This window comes from Hoplias malabaricus, chromosome 1 (assembly GCF_029633855.1).
Source record: "Hoplias malabaricus isolate fHopMal1 chromosome 1, fHopMal1.hap1, whole genome shotgun sequence".
NCBI classification, from domain to species: domain Eukaryota; kingdom Metazoa; phylum Chordata; class Actinopteri; order Characiformes; family Erythrinidae; genus Hoplias; species Hoplias malabaricus.
The window spans coordinates 65,289,616-65,310,672 of NC_089800.1; the positions used below are offsets into that span (position 1 = coordinate 65,289,616).

Consider the following 21,057-nt stretch of genomic DNA (forward strand, 5'->3'; position numbering starts at 1 on the left):
AGAGCCTACCTGGAATCATTGGGCGCAAGGCGGGAATACACCCTGGAGGGGGCGCCAGTCCTTCACAGGGCAACACACACATTCACTCACACCTTTTGAATCGCCAATCCACCTACCAACGTGTGTTTTTGGACCGTGGGAGGAAACCGGAGCACCCGGAGGAAACCCACGCGGACACAGGGAGAACACACCAACTCCTCACAGTCACCCAGAGCAGGAATCAAACCCACATCCTCCAGGCCCCTGGAGCTGTATGACTGCAACACTACCTGCTGCGCCACCGTGCCACCCCCAAAAAAAAATTCCATCAGCAAAATTATGACTTTTAGTTGACTGTAGTGATATAACAATTATATTCATGGAGAAGCCATTTTCACACTAAAAATAAGCTGAATGCAGGGGTTATATGTAGCCTCCTAAAGATTTCTTATAGTTCAGCTTGCCTTTGCTCATGGCACTGTGATTTTATTTAGAGTGCAGTAGGTTGTATATGGCTGCAGCTGTCTATATCAACAAATTAGAACCTCTATATTAACCTGGGTCCTTTGCAGGCCTCAGCTTCGCAGAAATCAGTGCTTTTTCGTCTAATTCTCTGAATGACATTCAAGACGTTAGATAATATGCACTAAACTAAGACTGCCCTCTGGTGGAGGATAAAGTTCAGACCTATCAAGGCTGTTCATGTAAGAAAAAGCCAGACCAAATTTGTTTGATATTTTTTATCATGGAAAGATCCCACCTTCAGTGCATTACGTGTTTTACAGTACACTCCGGGTATGAGTACTAGAGACTCTACACACCTCCTCCTTCTTTATTTTGCCACTTTAATTGTAGAGCTGTTCCAGTCAAGTAATTCCTATCCTGATGAATTTAAAACTGAATTGAATATATGGATTAAACAGTCAGATTTTCATTGCTAATGTGGCTGCATAGTGCCCATCTTAATAACATTACCAACCCTTCAAAAACATGCTTTAACTGGCTCCATTGATGACCTTTCAAATTGGCATTATTTATTTCATTTGAAATACGCTTTTATGCAAACCTACTTAGTCATATTAACTTAACTGACTATTAACATAGTCAGATAAACACAAACATAGTGATAGGAGTTAGGTCATGGACTCTTGATACAGCCTGGTGTTCCTGCTTAAGCTGGAAAAACAAACCCCAGTTTGCCATGTTTGGCCAACAGAGTTATCCACTACATAAACTGCAGAATAATAAGTAAGCATTCCATATATTGACCCAGTAGTTTTAGAACAGGTAAACATAAACAGCAAAAGGTGGAAATTCCTCCCAAAATTATTTTTTACTTGTATGTGTGTAAAATCAATATTATTGAAATGGGGCTTATTTTATTGAAGTTTTCACAAAAACACATTAAACATTGCTCAAAAACAGTGTTGTAGTGGATATGCCAGTTTTACACCTACATTTAGTGTATAATCCTCAGACTACTTGAAGAAATAAGCAAACAAAATGAAAGGAAATGTTTATGTTCTTCATTTGACTGGCTTCTAGTTTGCACATTCGTTCAGCCACTCACCCCTTCATTCAAACACTCACTCACATTTAGCAGCCTGAAGGGCTGAGAGTATGGTCAGTGAGTGTTGAAACAAGGAGGTGGTAGTAATGTTATGGCTGATTGGTGACACTTGGTCAGTTGTTCATTTTACAGACAGTTTCTTGGTCACAACCCTCCAGTAGATGGTGATATAGTTTTCTAACATCTTCATACAGAGCTGAGTGGTCACTGAGGCCAGGCAAAGTCACTGGTTTCTCGTTAACCCAAACCTGTAACCTCAGGCCACCAGTACAGTCAGACAGCACCACCAACAAGTTGGCAGCTAAGGGCATGATCTTCCCAGCTCGGAAAGCCCGGTCTCGCTGAGAGGCAAAGTTGGTGGAGGTGAGGTTGGTCTTGTCTTTAAAGAGGCCCAGCAAGGTCAGGAGAGGCAGCAGAGTTTCAGCATGACCAATCTGAACTGTAACCTGCTCAGATGCAGGACCACCAGCCCTGATAGTGAGAGAGAGAGACCAAGGGGCAAAAAAATTAATAACAATAGAAAGACCACAGATATTCTAAGTTTGCTGACACCTTAGGACCTGTTTACACCTGTTTAAATCCCCAAGACTCTTTATGATCAGATTATGTTCAGACCTCTCAGACCACATTCTGAGATGGTTAGAGATGTAAGAAAGACAACACGGGTGTTTTGCTTTTCTGGAAATCAGTGGTTGCATTTTTTTCATATGTTATATGTTTGTTATGGCAAGTGAATTAATGTCAGGGACAATCTAAATTATGTCATGTCCAATGTTTAACAGGTTTTATGGCAACAATATTAATGGTAAATGGTCCGAAACACTGACTGTATACAAGTTCCATTAATGGTGTTCTTGCACTCGTGTTTTGTTTTAGTGTGTAAGAGACTACAAGCACAATCCACATTTACTATTGTCTCATTGTTTTCACTGTATTAATAGGCCAATCTGATCAGGCTGACCATGAGCTTGGGGTGTTTAACAGATCACTGAAGGATATGCATTATCTTTTAAATAAATTTGTTCTCGTTTTGACATTAATTTGTACAAATCAGTTCTCTTTGCCTGAAGCTGTGAGCTGCTAAATATGTGGAATCTCAAATGTCTTCCTCCACCCTGTGTAGTACACAATGTAAGTCATAAAATGACAGACTCTAAATAGTACACTGTATGTCAGAGATTAACTCCATTTATATTCATCTACAACCCTGATTTCTAGTCTATATTGCAATATGTTTATAAACGTGAGCTATATATATTTTTTTTTATTTTAACATCTAAATTAGAACAAAAATTTCTGAAGAACCAATAAAACAATTTAAACCTCCCAGTATTTGTTTGAGTCGTGTGTTTATGATTAATGAGCTGTGGATTTTTTATGCATTTTAATGACAAGTGTAAACAGAATCTGGTCAAAGTATATCCACATACAATCTGAATACAAATCTCTTGTTAATGCCAGGTGTAAACAGGCCCCTAGCATCCTGTATACATCAAAAATTTGTAGGAAGTCCCACGCTATGCAGGATAAACTGGTGCATTCTAAAACTACAACGCTATTTGATTCTTCATCTCATGTGAACTTTTACTTTATATAAATAAATGTATAAATAATTAATAATCAATATCATTAATATAATTTGCTATTTTTATGGTTAAAAAGAACAGATTGCTTTTGTAACTCTAATGAAGCATTACCATTAACAATAAAAATCAAAACTGTTCTCACTTGATCTGACTGACTGTGTTATTGAGGCGGCTGAACAGGTCATGGAAGAGGATGCAGCTGGCTTTACTGTTGATGTCATGTCCAAAACCTTTCCTCCAATACTGCTTCAGATCACCGGAATAATCCACCACCTGACACATACATTACATCACTGATTAAAAACACCATAAAGCATCATACAGCTTAAAATGTTACTGTGATATTAAACATTTGGGAAAAAAAAAAATAAAAATTGATGAATTAAAGAAAAGGCCTAAGTAAATGGAAATGGCAACAGGAAAAGGTCTAAGGGACTTCCAGCGATGGATTATTATTGGGGTGCACATGACAGGAGCTTCTCGCCACACAACTATCCAGTGTTTCAATAAGAACAGGGATTATTTCTTTTATATCAATGGGAAAATGTATGAATACCATTACAAATACTGGTGCATGTGCACAAATAGATACACCTAACCATCCAGTGATATTTTTAGAACATAAAATTACATGAACTGATCAGGGCTCTCAGATTTCTCCATACCTGAGCATCTGACTCATCAAACAGCCTGCACCAGGGAGTGTGAAGCCCAAGGATTGTGAACTCATAAGCACAAGTGTAAAATGCTGCCTCCACTGAATCTATTTAGTAAATAAACAAACACAAATGAGTTTTCTTAATGTGACAAAGCAATAGAGCAGTTAAAGCTTTCCTCCAAATGTGTTTATTACACATTACACTGGTGGCAGGGCAGTGTTAACCCTCTCCGCATGGGAGGAAAAGAATAGACAGAGGAAGAGCTAAGAGGCTAAACATAAATTAAGTAATTAAAATCTCAGCGCATGCCACATGAAACCTTTACTCCTCCAGACTGAATTCTATATGAAAAAAAATTATTCCTCCATCCCTACCCATGGTAATATTGGAGTAAGGGACCTGCAGCAGATCAGCCAGTTTCTCTTGAACCCTCTTCATCTCCGGGCCATTGTTGAATTTAGTGACCTCTTCCACTGCTTTTTTGTTCTTCTCCACAGTCTCCAGCAGGCGACGGCACGTGTCAAAAAAACGCATCAGCCCATCGTTCACTGTATACTCTAGATCATCTGCTTGGAATCACAAATACTTCCATTTACAAGAAATAGAATGTTTTAAATTTCCATCATTTCAACAGAGATGGGTTAATTCCATGGTTAGCGCATACCACCTGAAACATGGACAAAGGTTATACAAACACTCTTGCATAACAAGCACCGTGTAATCCTCTAGTAACATAGTTCTGCCCATCCAAATATTAAGAGAATATCAAACAGTTAGGCTGCAAAATTACCAACATACAAGACTGTAATTGTAGCTTAATGTGTTTCCAGATATTTAACCCATGATGAATATAGAATTATTATAACAACATTTGTTTGATGAATCAGAACATTTACAGGAATTCTACAAAATAACACTTTAAATTACAGCCCACTAATTACTGGGTAAGTACAGAGAAAGTACCTCTTAATTAAGCAGTAAGATGAAATAAGTACTGAGTAATTAAAGGGCATGATATATGTGGTTATTACTGGGTATCTTAAAATTAATTTAATAAATTCATCATTAGTCAGCTATGTGCATATAATGCCTCAATACATATAGGCTAAACTGTGTAAAATATCTCCTAAGTATGTGATGATAATTATTGTGGTAAATCACTTGTCCTGAACCTAATGAGCACAAAGCACCATGAAACTCTGCTAGTGCCTATAATGAAAGTAGCTGACCATGTCCTTCCTTGTATGTGAACTGTAAATAATTTCTACAATTACATTTAGAACTACAGTGAATTCAAAATAGTAGCTGCATTTCTCATTTATAAAAATTACAATAATAGTCACTTGCATAAAGTCATAATTTTAATATATAATTATGCTTAGAAGTACAATGGATTCGGAACATAGTTACGTGCCTAATTCGTAAAGTGTTTGTAAGATATATCAAGTAATAACCACATATTTCTAGTATCATACCCTTTACTTACTCTGTACTTATTTTATCTTACACCTGTACGTGCAGCATGCCTTATTTGTAAAATGTTTGTAAGATTCCCAGTAATAACAACATACAGGGGTTGGACAATGAAGCTGTCATTTTAGTGTGGGAGGTTTCATGGCTGAATTGGACCAGCCTGGTGGCCAATCTTCATTAATTGCACATTCCACCAGTAAGAGCAGAGTGTGAAGGTTCAATTAGCAGAGGGTAAGAGCACAGTTTTACTCAAAATATTGCAATGCACACAACATTATGTGTGACATACCAGAGTTTAAAATAGGACAAATTGTTGGTGCATGTCTGTGACCAAGACAGCAAGTCTTTGTGATGTATCAAGAGCCACGGTATCCAGGGTAATGTCAGCATACCACCAAGAAGGACAAAACACATCCAACAGGATTAACTGTGGACGCAAGAGGAAGCTGTCTGAAAGGGATGTTCGGGTTCTAACCTGGATTGTATCCAAAAACATAAAACCGCGGCAGAATTAAATGTGCACCTCAGCTCTCCTGTTTCCACAAGAACTGTCCGTGGGGAGCTCCACAGGGTCAATATACACGGCCGGGCTGCTATAGTCACACCTTTGGTCACTCATGCCAATGCCAAACGTCAGTTTCAATGGTGCAAGAAGCGCAAATCTTGGGCTGTGGAAAATGTGAAACCTGTACTGCTCTCTGATGAGTCCACCTTTACTGTTTTCCCCACATCCAGGAGAGTTACGGTGTGGAGAAGCCCCAAAGAAGCGTACCACCCAGACTGTTGCATGCCCAGAGTGAAGCATGGGGGTGGATCAGTGATGGTTTGGGCTGCAATATCATGGCATTCCCTTGGCCCAATACTTGTGCTAGATGGGCGTGTCACTGCCAAGGACTACCGAACCATTCTGGAGGACCATGTGCATCCAATGGTTCAAACATTGTGTCCTGAAGGCGGTGCCGTGTATCAGGATGACAATGCACCAATACACACAGCAAGACTGGTGAAAGATTGGTTTGATGAACATGAAAGTGAAGTTGAACATCTCCCATGACCTGCACAGTCACCAGGTCTAAATATTATTGAGCCACTTTGTGGTGTTTTGGAGGAGCGAGTCAGGAAACGTTTTCCTCCACCAGCATCACGTAGAGACCTGGCCACTATCCTGCAAGAAGAATGGCTTAAAATCCCTCTGACCACTGTGCAGGACTTGTATATGTCATTCCCAAGATGAATTGACGCTGTATTGGCCGCAAAAGGAGGCCCTACACCATACTAATAAATTATTGTGGTCTAAAACCAGGTGTTTCAGTTTCATTGTCCAACCCCTGTATGTCTACACTGTAAAAAATGTCAGTGAATTTTACGGTGGAATACTGTAAAACCATGACAATAAATGACTGTAAACTCTAAAAAGGTTGAAAACAGTTTCTGTAACAGTGAAATACCTTAAATACTTCTATCACCAAAATATGTTTCTTTGTTATTTTTATGTAAATACTATACCTTTTTTACAGTGTATATCTGTTTTGTAACAGAAAAGTACTGTAAACAAAACAGTTCCTAAACGTAAAATGTATGATTGTCAAAAATGTTACTGTACATTTTACAGTGAAATTCTGGCAACCACAGCTGCCAGTTTTTTACCGTAAATTTTACGGATTATTTTTTACAGATTAGTATTATGTCCTTCATTTACTCCGTACTTATTTTATCTTACAGCTTACATAAGAGGTACTTAATCTGTACTTATCCAGTAATTAGCAGGCTGTAATTTAAAGTGTTACCCACAACAGCGTTACCAAGATACAGCACCTTGAATATCAAAGCTGTCCTTCAGTCCTTGTTGGAAAGCGATGGTGCTGTTTATACATCTGTGTTTGGAACTGGTGATGAACTTGACCCGTTTGCCCAGAACATTCTCCTTGTTTAGAAGTGAGGGGAACGCCTTGGCCAGTCTTTGGGCCAGGTGTCTGTGGTCTGCTCTGCCCTTGGCCACAAGGCGGCCGTCCATATCCTCCGTGTACCACATCTTCCACGCTTTCAATTCCGGCAGAAAGCTCAGGTCTCCGGTGGCCTCGGTCTTGACGAGGCTGTCGAACTTACCGATCTTCTTTATGTTACCAGCTGTTGGGAACCTGGTGCCATGACGGATGATGGCTGTGAGGTGGACGGCGATGCAGTTTGGAGCAGGAGGCTTCATCGCAGAGCTGTTTATGGCCAGAATATCATCCTGTAAATAAGGGTTCACTTCTTCGTAGCGGCTTTTTGTGTTGAAGTATTTGGCGATGTCAGGGATGTCTCTGAGAGTCGCATTAGCACTGCAAGAGGACAGACATGAGAAATAAAGGGTGAAAATGCGGAGCACAGTTGTAAGACAAACCGATGAGAGAAGTTTCTCGAACATTGTATCCCCTTCCTAAACGCCTAAACGTCCTCAGGTCTCTGAAACACAGTTCAGTCTTGCAAAATGTGTTTGTTTATCTTCTGCCCTTCGGTCTGGATCCATCTCCTCGGTTTCCGCACTGGTTTAAACGCCCCCTCGTGATTAAACTAAGACTAACACCCAGCCTCTGTGTTCAGACCGTTGGGTTTTACTGAAGTACCGAGTATGGAAAGAGTCGGATCTTTTAGGTAAGCTTAGGGAATCGACTCGCGTAAAAGAGTTCTGTAAATGGCTCCCTCCTATACCGCGCACTTCAACAGGCCGTGAAATAGTCCGTTGATATGAGTGTGTGACTGTGTGAGTGTGTGATGACATGACTGGCGCCCTGCTCAGAAATAGACTCAGCATTTACCTCAATGCCGAAGGCTACCTTTATACCGTTAAACTGTTCCGATGGAATATTTAATAATTTTTAAATTAAGTTTGCCTCCATTCCAACATTTTTTTTGGAAGTGTGATACATTAGTTTAAAATTTGTTTATAAACAAAGTGCTACCTGCCTATATTTGCTATATTCCCAAAGTTCACCCACGAATCACAATAATACACAACATTAAAATTTAGCAGACAAAATATTAATAGATTTATTAACCATATCTCAAATGTATCATAGAATCAAGTCCTTACTGAACCAAACGTCCAAAAAAAGTGAAACCATCAATCAAGTGGTTAAAGCGTTTCCATATCAAACCAAACACAAAAATAAAACTCAGAAATCATGGATTACCAAAAACTTAAAATAGGAAATCAGACAAAAAGCATAAATTATACAAAGAATATTTAACAAATCCTCACCAGTAAAACAGAAAATCTACACAATCTTTTGCAACAGATTACTGACCAAACTCAGAAATGCAATATTACTTAAATACATTTAATTCATTCATTCATTATCTGTAACCACTTATCCAGTTCAGGGTCACGGTGGGTCCAGAGCCTACCTGGAATCATTGGGCACAAGGCAGGAATACACCCTGGAGGGGGCGCCAGTCCTTCACATGGTGACACACACACACTCACAGACACTTTTGAGTCGCCAATCCACCTACCAACATGTATTTTTGGACTGTGGGAGGAAACCGGGGCACCCGGAGGAAACCCACGCGGACACGGGGAGAACACACCAACTCCTCACAGACAGTCAACCGGAATCAAACCCACAACCTCCAGGCCCCTGGAGCTGTGTGACTGCGACACTACCTGCTGCGCCACCGTGCCACTCTAAACACATTTCAGCCAAACTATTATGAAATGGAAAAGTATAAGTGAACTCATCAATAAGGATAATCATTCTAGTACACCCACTGAATTTAAACAGGACAACCACCAAATCATTACCAACCACTGAATACTGCTAATGCATTTAATATACTGTATATATATGGGAGCAAGGCAGGAACACACCTTAGAGGCAGCAACACACACTAACACACCCACGACACTCTCACATCCATGGACACTCCTGTGTCACCAATCAACCAATCAACACATGTTTTTTGGACAGTGGGTGGAAACACCCTTAGCGGGATTTGAACCCCACAATCCCAGGATCCTGGAGCTGTGTGACTGCAACACTACATGCTGCACATCCATGGTACCCTCTACAGGACCACATTAAGCCAATTCGCAATTTCACACAGAGGACCTTGTATATGCAACTGTTTGCCACCCGACTTGTAGCAATCTGAACTCCTTCAAAAGACTAAATAAAGTCCATTTCGTGTTACACCCATCTGTTTTTTGAATCCACACTACACCAACCACCTCTTTTGTATGACTCTTTTATTCTGTATCTCTATCCTTTTTTCCTATACGTTTTCTCTTCTTCTTTTATTTCTCTTCTTTAATGTATATAATTTAAGTTAGATTAAAGTGGGAAAGTGCCTACTACAAGCCCTTTGTTATTTTTGTACTTATCCAGCACTATTTTGTTTGTTATTGTATGTTTTCTTTTTTGTACTACAATATTCAAATCTATTTTGCATAAAATAAATTAATTAATTAATTCAAATCAAATCAAATCAAATCAAATTTATTTATATAGCGCTTTTCACAACTGATGTTGTCACAAAGCAGCTTCACAGAATTCCAGTAAGACAAAAAATTTAATTTAATTAATAAAAAAAAAAAAAAACACAGCCAAACTGGTCAGTGAAGACATTGGAAGTCTTTTCTGTTAAATATATTATAAAGTTTAAAGAGAACTAATACATCACAGATGTTAATTTTTATTGTGTTTAACGAGAATTCAAACATGTTTTGTTATATATATATATATATCTATATCTTCATTCATAATATATAAAAATGAATAATCATCAACTATCTAATAATATAGTTATTATCTCTGAGATAAGGTAGGATCTGACCATACAATCCCCCTGTCTACAATGCCCTTTTGAACCTCAGATACAATGCTGTCACACAGAAAATGTATGTATACCACTGCAAATACTGGTGCATATGCACCTATAAAATTGCTATCACCAGTGTTAAATGAACTCTATTAGTGTTAAAGTAACATGGTTAGTGTAATAATTTAATACTCGCAGTGTTACGTTAACACAAATAGTGTTGATTTAACACTGGAGGATTTGCTGTGCACTTTGGACATTCATATTTCTCTTTTCTCTGCTTATTGGTTATTCTCTGGTTCTTATGGCACCCTATGAGCACCATCAAATACCTTTGGTTTTCCCTTATTTACTCTGAATTGCTTTAGATGCTATAATAAAAAAACAATGTCTTATTTTTTTTTATTTAAACTGGATTTCTTAATCACTTTACATTGGATGTATACTCCAGCTCAGTAGGGGGCGGTGTTTATCTCTTTGGTTGAGTTACAACACACACATACATCTCACAAAAGAAGACCAATTTTAAATGAGCACAAATTGGCTTTTGAACTTTTTGCTAATATTACAATGTTTCTTCCAAGATCATATCACAGCAAGACTGTAAACAAATTCTTGATTTCTTTCCTCCACCTTGATAATATAATAAAGGGGTGAAAGTCCAGGTGTGGTTGTTGAGGTGAGGTCAGTGAGGGCGTTAACACTTTATTAATATGTAGGGATCATTTGGCCAACTCCCAAACCGAAGTGCAAAGATAAATACTCAAGTTCAACTCTATTACAGTCTTCTTTTGCAGACACGGAGATTTGACAACGTTTAAGAAGGCAACAAAATGGCTAACAGATGTGTGAGTTTCAGTGTAGTCCAGGTTTTTGTTGTTTTATTTTATTTTATTTCCTCTTGCAGCATTAATGCAGCTCCCAGAAGCAAAGACATCCCCTCCAATGCCAAATACTTCAACACAAAAAGCCGCTACGAAGAAGTGAACCCTTATTTACAGGATGATATTCTGGCCATAAACAGCTCTGCGATGAAGCCTCCTGCTCCAACCTGCATCGCCGTCCACCTCACAGCCATCATCCGTCATGGCACCAGGTTCCCAACAGCTGGTAACATAAAGAAGATCGGTAAGTTCGACAGCCTCGTCAAGACCGAGGCCACCGGAGACCTGAGCTTTCTGCCGGAATTGAAAGCGTGGAAGATGTGGTACACGGAGGATATGGACGGCCGCCTTGTGGCCAAGGGCAGAGCAGACCACAGACACCTGGCCCAAAGACTGGCCAAGGCGTTCCCCTCACTTCTAAACAAGGAGAATGTTCTGGACAAACGGGTCAAGTTCATCACCAGTTCCAAACACAGATGTATAAACAGCACCATCGCTTTCCAACAAGGACTGAAGGACAGCTTTGATATTCAAGGTAATATCCACTATATGACAAGAAGTTAGGTGATAATGAATAATTCAATATATGGCATATAATGATAATGCAGAAACAAGGTAAGCATAATCTGAGTATCATATTTTGTCCAATAGTCCTACTTTTTAGAATACAATTAATCTAAGGAAGGGAATACAGCTGGCATTGGAGGATAACACAGTGCTTCTAAATACTAAGCATGTTTGTATACTGTGTGTGTGTGTGAACTCTGACCAATTGCTTTTTTGTTTGCACTAAACATGGAATTTCTGCATCATTGAAACCATCACAGCACCCTCTATCTGTCTTTCTTTTACATTTCTCAGGAGTGGATCTGGAGTACACAGTGGACGATTCTCTGATGCGGTTTTATGACTTGTGTGAGCGATTTGTGGAGACTGTTGTGAACAACAAAACCGCTGTAATTGAAGTGACACGCTTTAACAATGGCCCGGAGATGACAAGGGTCCAGGAGAAACTGTCTGATCTTTTACAGATCCCTTACTCCCATATCACTCAGGGTCAGTTCCTTTAACTCTATATCTAAAAGGTTTCTGGGTATCCCTTAAGGTATTTTAAGCTTCACGAATTGTGGACACTGTGTGTTTAATCTCAAAAGAAAAGAATGGAATGAAATACTCCTTGGAGTAAATCAACCTAAAGTCACCAGTCACTGGGTGCCAGGAGTGGGAGAAAAGAGTATACAGTTCCTAGCATTCAGCTCTGGGGCAGTGGAGCTGCGTTTTCTGGAGTGACTGAGGTCCATCCATTAATTTTGATTCCTTTAAAGAGTCATCATTAATGATTATATGAGGGTCATTCCAGAAGTGTAGATTGTTAATGCAGCAAAGAGGGACCAACTAATTATATTCCTATTTTTTCAGAAGGAAAGTTAGATGAGCAGTTGTCCACAAACTTTGGGCCTTATTTTCAAAGATACACTCTTCCTCAGGTTATTCTGTCACATGCAGTGATTTATACTGACACTAGGTGGAAGTGTTTGATCAGTTTTAGTTTTTGTGTCTTTTTCTGTTTCTAAACCTTGTTTAGTCAATTGATACATTTAATCATATTAAAAGGGACATGTTATACCCCTTTTCCACAAGTTAAAGTATTTCTCTGGGGCCTTAATGAAATGTCTGGGACATGCTTTGTTCAAAATACCACAAGGATCTAACAACACAGCACCATTCTTTCCCTGTCTATACTGTCCTTTTCAGAACGAACAGTTTCGGCACTTGTAACTTTAATAGAGGATGAGCCATTCAGGTTTTTTTTGGTTGTTTGTTTCTCAGGTGGTGGGACAATTCTAAAGTCTTAAAATGTGAGGAGGAGCAAAATCAGCATGACTCAGCTAACAGGCATAGTTAAACAACAAAACACTGATTGGTTGTTTTATATCAAAGGTTGTGGGCTTTAAGGCGCTCCAACAATGTATACTGGGCAAAAGACGGACTCCAATCTGTAATTGTAGATCTACAAAGTGCTCCTGTTGACAGTGGAGCTGAGAGGACGGACTGTGAGTGTAGAAACAAGGAGGTTATCGTAATGATATGGCTGATCGGTGTACATACATTCACTCACTTATGGTTAGAATCTGTTTGACAAAAGATGCTATTTCTTACGTGTCCTTGTATTTTTATTTTTACTTAACAAAGGAAATATTGCTTACACCATGTTGTTAAGCTAAGAGTGTCATGTAAATAATTATTTTACCATAATTATTTATCATGGTTTCCATTCTGGTCAGTTCTAAAATAAAATCCATTTTTAAGGTGATATTTTTTTTTTTTTTTTTTTACTCTGCAGAGTCTGTAGAGACAGCTTTCTTCCTGTGTGCTTATGAGTTCACCATCCTCGGACTCAACACCCCCTGGTGCAGGCTGTTTGATAAAGCAGATGCAGAGGTATTGATAGATAAATTCATATTAATGTATTTTACTCTAATCATCAAAAGTTTGAGTATATTCTTGTAACTTATCTCATTACAGTATGGTTTTGTGAATTATCGTCTTACTTAGAGAAACACCCTCAGTTTATGAAATAAAGACATGAGGAGAGACAAGAGAATACTCAAAAATAAAAAAGCCTCAAAAGTAGCCACACTTTTAATGGTGCCATAATAAATCCTTAATAATGGTGTAATATGCAAGGTATTTATTTTTCTATCTAGCTGGAAATCACCTGAATTTTCATTCTCACACTTCTCAAAAGACTTGGTTTTCAGACCGAAAATCCTGTTATTTTGATGGTGAAAAGTAAAATAACATTATACAATTATTTTAAAGTGATCCCAGTTTTGTAGAGTTTAAAGTTTTATTATTACTTTTTTAAGAAATGTTATATCTAAAAATCTAGATATAACAGATATAAGATATTCTGGCTGTTTAGGAATGGTTTTAAGAATAATAAGTGTGAACCACTGCTGTAATTTTGTGTATCAGGTGATGGACTATGCTGCTGACCTGGAGCAGTACTGGGAGAAATCTTATGGCCATGAGATCAACAGCCTGGCTAGCTGCATCCTCTTCCATGACCTGTTCAACCGCCTTGAAGTGGCAGCCAATCAGATCCTGTAAGTGCAAGTACATTTTACTGCAGATGTTAATTATTGATCCATTGGGGTTAAACTCTTAAATTCAAGGTGGAATCTTTATGAAGAGAAAAACACTGGCAGTTGGGCTCATGCAGTTTGTGTAAAAAAAAAAACACCAACCTTAAAATGAATTATGAAACATAAGCCCAAGATCACCATGCTCAATGCCAGGAGTGTACGGCTGTGCAGTATTGGAGTTTTGAAGTATTGAAGCATCACGCAGTAGCTCCGAGTTGGAATGGTGTTTGCGACAGAACCTGGAATTGAATACTATCAGATCCTCACAGTAATGTTCCAGTATATCATGTAAGGCCACTAATACCATTCATGTCAGAAGTAATGTTGAATATGTAGGTGGCCATAGAGCATCTATATGCAGAATTAATGCTTTGCTTAAGCTAAAGCTTTAGTTAAGAAATGGGAGTGTTGACTCATATTTACACTGTAATTAGCTTCACTGTACAAATCAATCCCCCACCCTAACACACACACACACATGCAAAAACACACACTCCACCTATCTATCTCCACTGCACAGGACACTGTCCAAACAGACGCAACTTTTAAATCTCTTCAAAGTTTGTGGTCCATAATTTGTAGACAGCTGCACATCCGACATTGCTTCTGAACTGAAGTGTATTAATCAAGGGTTTGTTCCCTTCACTGCAGTAATAGCTTTGATTTATCTGGAAACACTTGGGACAGTAGAACGATGCCTGACAATTAGTTCTGGATCACAAACACTCCTCCAGGTCATCCCCAATGTATTGGAAACATACAGAAAATCCAGAGAAAATCTTCTTTCCTATAGAAGAATTAAACAATAATAAGAATAAGAGTCACTTTTATTGATCCCCTTAGGGAAATGGCTTCTCTGCATTTAACCCATTCGTGGTAGTGAACACACAATTTGAGCAATTCTTCACACACACTAGGGGCAGTGAACACACTCACAACCATAGCAGTGGGCTGACAACCACCTCGGCCCCTGGGGAACAGTTTGGGATTTGCCTTGCTCAAGGGCACTTTAGCCATGGCTTCCCCTATACTGATTATAAAAGTTCTGTGTCCACAGTGGGCACATCCTAACAGAGCTCATTTCACTAACTATAAGAGCAGGACTTACACAGTACTTTATATTTACAGTAGTTGCACATGGAAATATGTGCTCAGTAAAGGCCCCTGACTCTTAAAAGACACATAGTTCATAGCTCTTTCTTCCTTGTGCCATTTCTTCCTTTTAATGTCAGCAGTGTGTAGGATTGCATAAGAAGTCATATAGATAGAGGCTGGACTGGGTTTGTTTTGGTCTGACACTGATGAAGTAAGATGATGAGCTTCAGTTACCAAACAGCTTCATAGTTTGTCCAGGTGAAAATATGTTCAGTACAGTGGAAGTGTGTTTAACCCTCTGGTTATGTTCGTTTTTCAGGAACAGCAATGATGTTCCTGGGTCAGTTTGACCCGGCGCATGTTTAATTATCCAAAAGATGTCTGAAACCAAAAAAATCCTAACAAGCAGTGTGAATATTTAATTACTAACTCCATTACTAATTATTCAATCAATATTTAGTGCAGTGGTGTTCCTTATACCTCTAACAGGTAATGGTTCAATTAGAATAATTCACTCGTTTACATAAAAATTAATTTTTTAATGTTTCATAATTCTGCAGTCTTCTTGTCTGTCAAAAGATGCTTCAGTATACTTAATTTAAAGCTCCTCCTTGCGTCCTTTAATACTCTAATGCAGTTATTCAAGAGTCTCTGTCAATTCTGACTTTCACTAGAAACAACCTGGAAAGTGGTTTTTAATGTTTTATTACTTTTGAAAGACTGGCTGTCGATTCATCCTTTGGCTTATAGACCCCAGCCAGGGGGTTTTATTTAACGTTACACTTGTATAGTGCTTTTCTAGAAACCCAAGGGCGCTTTACAATCAACACTCAACATTCAATCCACTCACACACTGGCGAAAAGCGGCAGTCAAACACGCAGCGTACTCTCAACCAGGAACGACCATCCACCTGGAGTACTGCATCGGGCACTAGGGTTTCACCCAGGACAGAGCGCCGATCCATATCTGGTCACATACACATTCACTCACACATACAGACATTCTTTCACATACACACTCTTTCACTCACACACCAGGACAGTTATGAGAGAAGCCAATTCACCTAACCTCCATGTTTTTGGACTGTGGGAAGAAACCAGAAACCCCAGAGGATTTGTCATTCATTCATTGTCTGTAACCGCTTATCCAATTCAGGGTCGTGGTGGGTCTGGAGCCTACCCGGAATCATTGGGTGCCAGTCCTTCACAGGGCGACACACACTCACATATTCACACCTACAAACACTTGAGTCGCCAATCCACCTACCAACATGTGTTTCTGGACCATGGGAGGAAACCCACGCAGACACAAGGAGAACACACTACACTCCTCACAGACTTTCACCCGGAGGAATCCCACACGGACACGGGGAGAACACACCACACTCCTCACAGACAGTCACCCGAAGGAAACCCACATGAACACGGGGAGAACACACCACACTCCTCACAGGCAGTCACCAGGAGGAAACCCACACAGACACTGGGAGAACACACGACACTCCTCACAGACAGTCACCAGGAGGAAACCCACTGTTGTGTGTACATGTCATTGAATAAATATGCACTACAACGCGATTAACTTTTGTTCAGAATCAGCTTCTTATCACTGGTAAAGACGCGGCTTTCCTCTCAATCATTCGCGCAGATTTACAGTGATTTAAACAGTGAGGACGCTGAGCATCCACAGAGTTCAATGGAAAAGCATCGAAGTGCAGGGAAACGAGACGAGTCATTGGATAAATGCTGGGCTTTGTCCCGCCCATCGGACGCTCAGTGACTCTGGGGGTCTATGGGGCAGTGGGTTGGCCTCGGCTGGCCCGGACGCTCAGCTTCTGCATGATGATTGGATGATCTGTCTGAGGCTGAATCCCTTTTTGATTGACAGCGGAATGAGCGAATCAGCGATCCTTTGGTGTAAAGATTCGAGGGAGCATTACATTTTCATTCTGTTCTGCGTTGAACCAGACTTAATCCTCTTAGCGGCATTTTCTTTGTTAAAAACGACTAGCGACAAATCGAGCTTCTATTCCTGGTGGGGTTTTTTGTAGCTGCTTGTGTTTGGAGACTGACTTCTATCACTCTTTCTGACTTCTATCGCAGTTTCTGTCCAGCGGGTGCTGCTGAGCCCCTCCACCGTCACAAAGCACTCACAGGCGGACACACTTCACATGGGCCAAGGCCGTTTAAGCAGCCTAGCTCTGCTGGCCATTGAGAGGACACTAGTCAAGTCCCTGGAAAAGACGCCTTGTTGGTACGACAGGGTCACAGATCATTTTGTTGAAAAGGAGCGGAGGGTAGAATTTATGTATAAATAAACCGACACATTTTATGACGTAGGCCGAAATTGAGCTTCCCCTCCTTGAAAGACCAGCATCCGCCACTGCTCCTCACAGACAGTCACCCGGAGGAAACCCATGCAGACACAGGGAGAACACACCACACTCCTCACAGACAGTCACCCGTAGGAAACCCATGCAGACACAGGGAGAACACACCAGACTCCTCACAGACAGTCACCCGGAGGAAACCCACGCAGACACAGGGAGAACACACCACACTCCTCACAGACAGTCACCCGTAGGAAACCCATGCAGACACAGGGATAACACACCAGACTCCTCACAGACAGTCACCCAGAGGAAACCCACGCAGACACAGGGAGAACACACCACACTCCTCACAGACAGTCACCCGGAGGAAACCCACGCAGACACAGGGAGAACACACCACACTCCTCACAGACAGCCACCCGGAGGAAACCCATGCGGACACGGGGAGAACACACCACATTCTTCACAGACAGTCACCCAGTGTGTGTGTGTGTGTGTGTGTGTGTGTGTGTGTATGTGTGTGTGTGTGTGTGATTTGGCTGAAATATGTCTCACAGTTGCAAACAAGAAATACTCTGACATTTCGGACACCCTTTTACCTCTAGTTTGACTGCCGGGTCAACAGTATCTATGTAATATAAACATGCAGGGGGTGGTTGAAAAAATACTTTTAACTACTTTTCCTAGATCTTCAAACTTTAAAACGGGTTTTAATTTGACCCGCAACATAACAGGTGGGTTAAAAATGTTTCTTCCCCAGGGACAATAACAGAGTACTCGTTGAATTGTACAGAAGGTCCCAGTTAATGGGCTTTGAACCTACCCCACCCACTCGTCTACACACACACACACACACACACACACACCTATTATAGAATCATTTATCTCCAGAATCGCACACATAGACCAGAGGTTACAACACACACCCCCCATGTTCTCCAGTCATTTTTGTAGCACAAATCAGTGCATGCTGGGTAAAGTGTAAAGTGCAAGTAATTTGTTCTGAAAGTGTACGTGGAACATGACCAAGTTCATCATGCACTCTCAGGAACGGTAGAGGTATATTATTTGTCACTAAACACAGTGTAAGTTTACCTTTAAAGGTACAACAGTGGTGTTAAAGTCCAGTGTGCTCTCTAAAGGTACATTATATTCTCTTCTTCAGAATGAGAGCTGAATATTTGTAATATTTCATTATAGAACTGTGTAAAAGAACATAATCTGGAGTCCTGGAGATAACATTGTGCATATAAAATCAATGCAAATTTTAAATCTACAATTATAATAGAATAGGGTATAATTATGGGTAACATTATCATTAATGTATAAAAAGACACTCTGTCTGTGGTTAATTCATTATATGGTTAAACCTATTAATAAATATGTGATGAAGCCAACAGACTGATGGAGAAGACAATGTAAGGTCAGTATCTGGCAGGGTGTGAAGTTTAACTGTGTAAATAGATGTGGTTCACTATTTGGCAGGTCATTGTTTAATTACAATGTATTGACAACACAATTGATAATTATTAATAAACATAATTTAAATAATTTATAAACCTGTATATGTCTGAAGTTTCTAAAGTGGTACCCAATTATGTTCCCTAATTACATGTATGAATATGTACCATTGAGGGTACAACAGTGACAGCCAAAGCTACAACCATAGTGACAATTTCTCTGAGAGTGTAGAGTCTCAGAGTTTTCAAAACAATTCTCCTGTGTAATTTACATAAAATCCCTACCACATTTTCATCATTATGGCAAGGTCTCTATAGCTGGAAAAGAGCCAACACAGAAAAAAAAGATTAATTATTGAATCATTTATCGTGTAATTCTGTAAAGGTCACTGGCAATAAATTATATAATGCCATTAAATGTGGGGTAAAGGAGACAACTGTGATTTTGCACATTCTAACACTAATAACCTGTACATAGTTCAGCCATAGCAAAGAGTGGCTTGTCATTTCTCTTATATTAGCACCACATTTTCTTTACCCTCTGTCTCTCGTTTTCTGTGCCTTTGTCTGCCCCTTGTCCCGTGGCCCCACTATCCTTCTACCATCTCCTCTCTTCTCAGTCTTCACTCTCACTTACTCTCGCTCTGTCTCTCACTATCAGGGCTGGTGTTCCTGTATCTGAGCAGGTTACAGTTCAGATTGGTCATGCTGAAACTCTGCTGCCTCTCCTGACCTTGCTGGACCTCTTTAAGGACAAGACCATTCTCACCTCCACCAACTTTGCCTCTCAGCGAGACCGGGATTTTTGCTGCGGGGAGATAATGCCTTACCTTGGCAACCTGTTGGTGGCACTGTACGACTGTCCTGATGGCCTGAAATTGCAGGTTCGGGTTAACGAGAAACTAGTGACACTGCCTGGCTTTAGTGACCTCTCACCACTTTATGAAGATGTTAAAGAACGCTATCGCATGCTACTGACTGGCTGTGACCAAGAGAATGTTTGTAAAATGAACAAATAAAAATGCAAGGTACTTAATATAGTTGTGTACATACACTATAAGTCCAAACATTTGTGGACATTGTATTCATTCCACAATTGTGGATTGTATTCATTTGAAATAAAGGGAATTAATCAGCAGTTTGATTACCTTCTGCTCTTCTGGGAAGGCTTTATGCTAGACGTTGAAACATTGCTATGAGGATTTGATGTCAGCCATGAGAGCTTGAAAGATTGATGATATTGAATAGAGCTCCATAATTCCAGAGAAAACATTTACCTAGTTCAGTACTGAAAGGCTATTTATGTCCTGCCAATTCTCAGCATTGGGTTCATGTGCAGATGCTCTTTTCTGTTGGTTGTTGCTTTGTTAAAAGGGGGCATTTCAGCTGTATCAGCAATGGGTGGTCCTAAAATAAATGGATTCACTCATCATAGGGAGTTCTTATAAATGTTTAAAAGTGTATGCAAAGGAAAAAATGACTAAATATATAAACCTGAAATTGTGCATTCAAATTGTCAACTCAGGGACACAGATTTTAACTCAAACCAGGTGTTGTCATCTTCCATACTAAAACCCTGTAACACTGTTTTATGTCGTATTAAATATAAAAGAAGCCATTTACATTTTGATACATTTCAAATACAAAAAGTAAAAAAATGTACATTCAGTTTTTTTCCTAATTACATACATATTTACAACGTAATTGTTATTTTTTTCTCTCCTGTAAAATGTCTTTTTTGGAGATACAAGGTTTTGTCCTGACTGTAACTGATGACTCATGACGACTCATGAACATGTTGAATGGGTACCTCATTTACCATGTTTTTATAACATCTTCTTTAAGATGTGTAATAAAATCAGTGTCAGAAAGACCCTGTTATAGACCTCTAGAGTTTACCCAGTATCCCTGGACCATAACAACTGCAGTTTTTCCAGAGAGATTTGTAGAGACACAACGGACAAATCGTTGATTTTTGAGGGTTTGTGAATTTCACAGTGATGTCCATTCTCATATTGTGTTAATAAGTCTGCATAGCTCAATACTGTCCATCCAAATATACACAAAAA

The 21,057-nt window shown here is 39.7% G+C and overlaps 2 protein-coding genes across 2 annotated transcripts; one reads left to right on the plus strand and one right to left on the minus strand.

Moving 5' to 3' along the window:
• Positions 1-757: 757 nt before the first annotated feature.
• On the minus strand, positions 758-7,859 carry LOC136707499 (multiple inositol polyphosphate phosphatase 1-like). Its single transcript, XM_066681624.1, has 5 exons — positions 7,083-7,859; positions 4,169-4,360; positions 3,801-3,898; positions 3,278-3,408; positions 758-2,020 (listed from the first exon to the last, which is right to left on the minus strand). Exons 1-5 carry the CDS (start codon positions 7,672-7,674, stop codon positions 1,663-1,665), a joined length of 1,371 nt encoding a protein of 456 aa, XP_066537721.1. The 5' UTR covers positions 7,675-7,859; the 3' UTR covers positions 758-1,662.
• Positions 7,860-7,878: 19 nt separating this feature from the next.
• minpp1a (multiple inositol-polyphosphate phosphatase 1a) lies at positions 7,879-20,007 on the plus strand. The gene is made up of 6 exons (XM_066650183.1): positions 7,879-7,901; positions 10,975-11,486; positions 11,813-12,007; positions 13,296-13,393; positions 13,931-14,061; positions 19,650-20,007. The coding sequence occupies exons 1-6, from the start codon at positions 7,879-7,881 to the stop codon at positions 20,005-20,007; spliced, it is 1,317 nt and encodes a 438-aa protein (XP_066506280.1).
• Positions 20,008-21,057: the final 1,050 nt, after the last annotated feature.

Coding starts and splice junctions, on each gene's coding strand:
- LOC136707499 (XM_066681624.1), bottom strand. CDS start 7,674: ATGTTCGAGAAACTTCTCTCATCGGTTTGTCTTACAACTGTGCTCCGC. Junction 3,409..3,800: donor TTGATGAGTCAGATGCTCAG/GTATGGAGAAAT, acceptor TGTATGTGTCAG/GTGGTGGATTATTCCGGTGA. Junction 2,021..3,277: donor AACACAGTCAGTCAGATCAA/GTGAGAACAGTT, acceptor TCTCACTATCAG/GGCTGGTGGTCCTGCATCTG.
- minpp1a (XM_066650183.1), top strand. CDS start 7,879: ATGGAAAGAGTCGGATCTTTTAG. Junction 11,487..11,812: donor GGACAGCTTTGATATTCAAG/GTAATATCCACT, acceptor TACATTTCTCAG/GAGTGGATCTGGAGTACACA. Junction 13,394..13,930: donor TTGATAAAGCAGATGCAGAG/GTATTGATAGAT, acceptor TTTGTGTATCAG/GTGATGGACTATGCTGCTGA.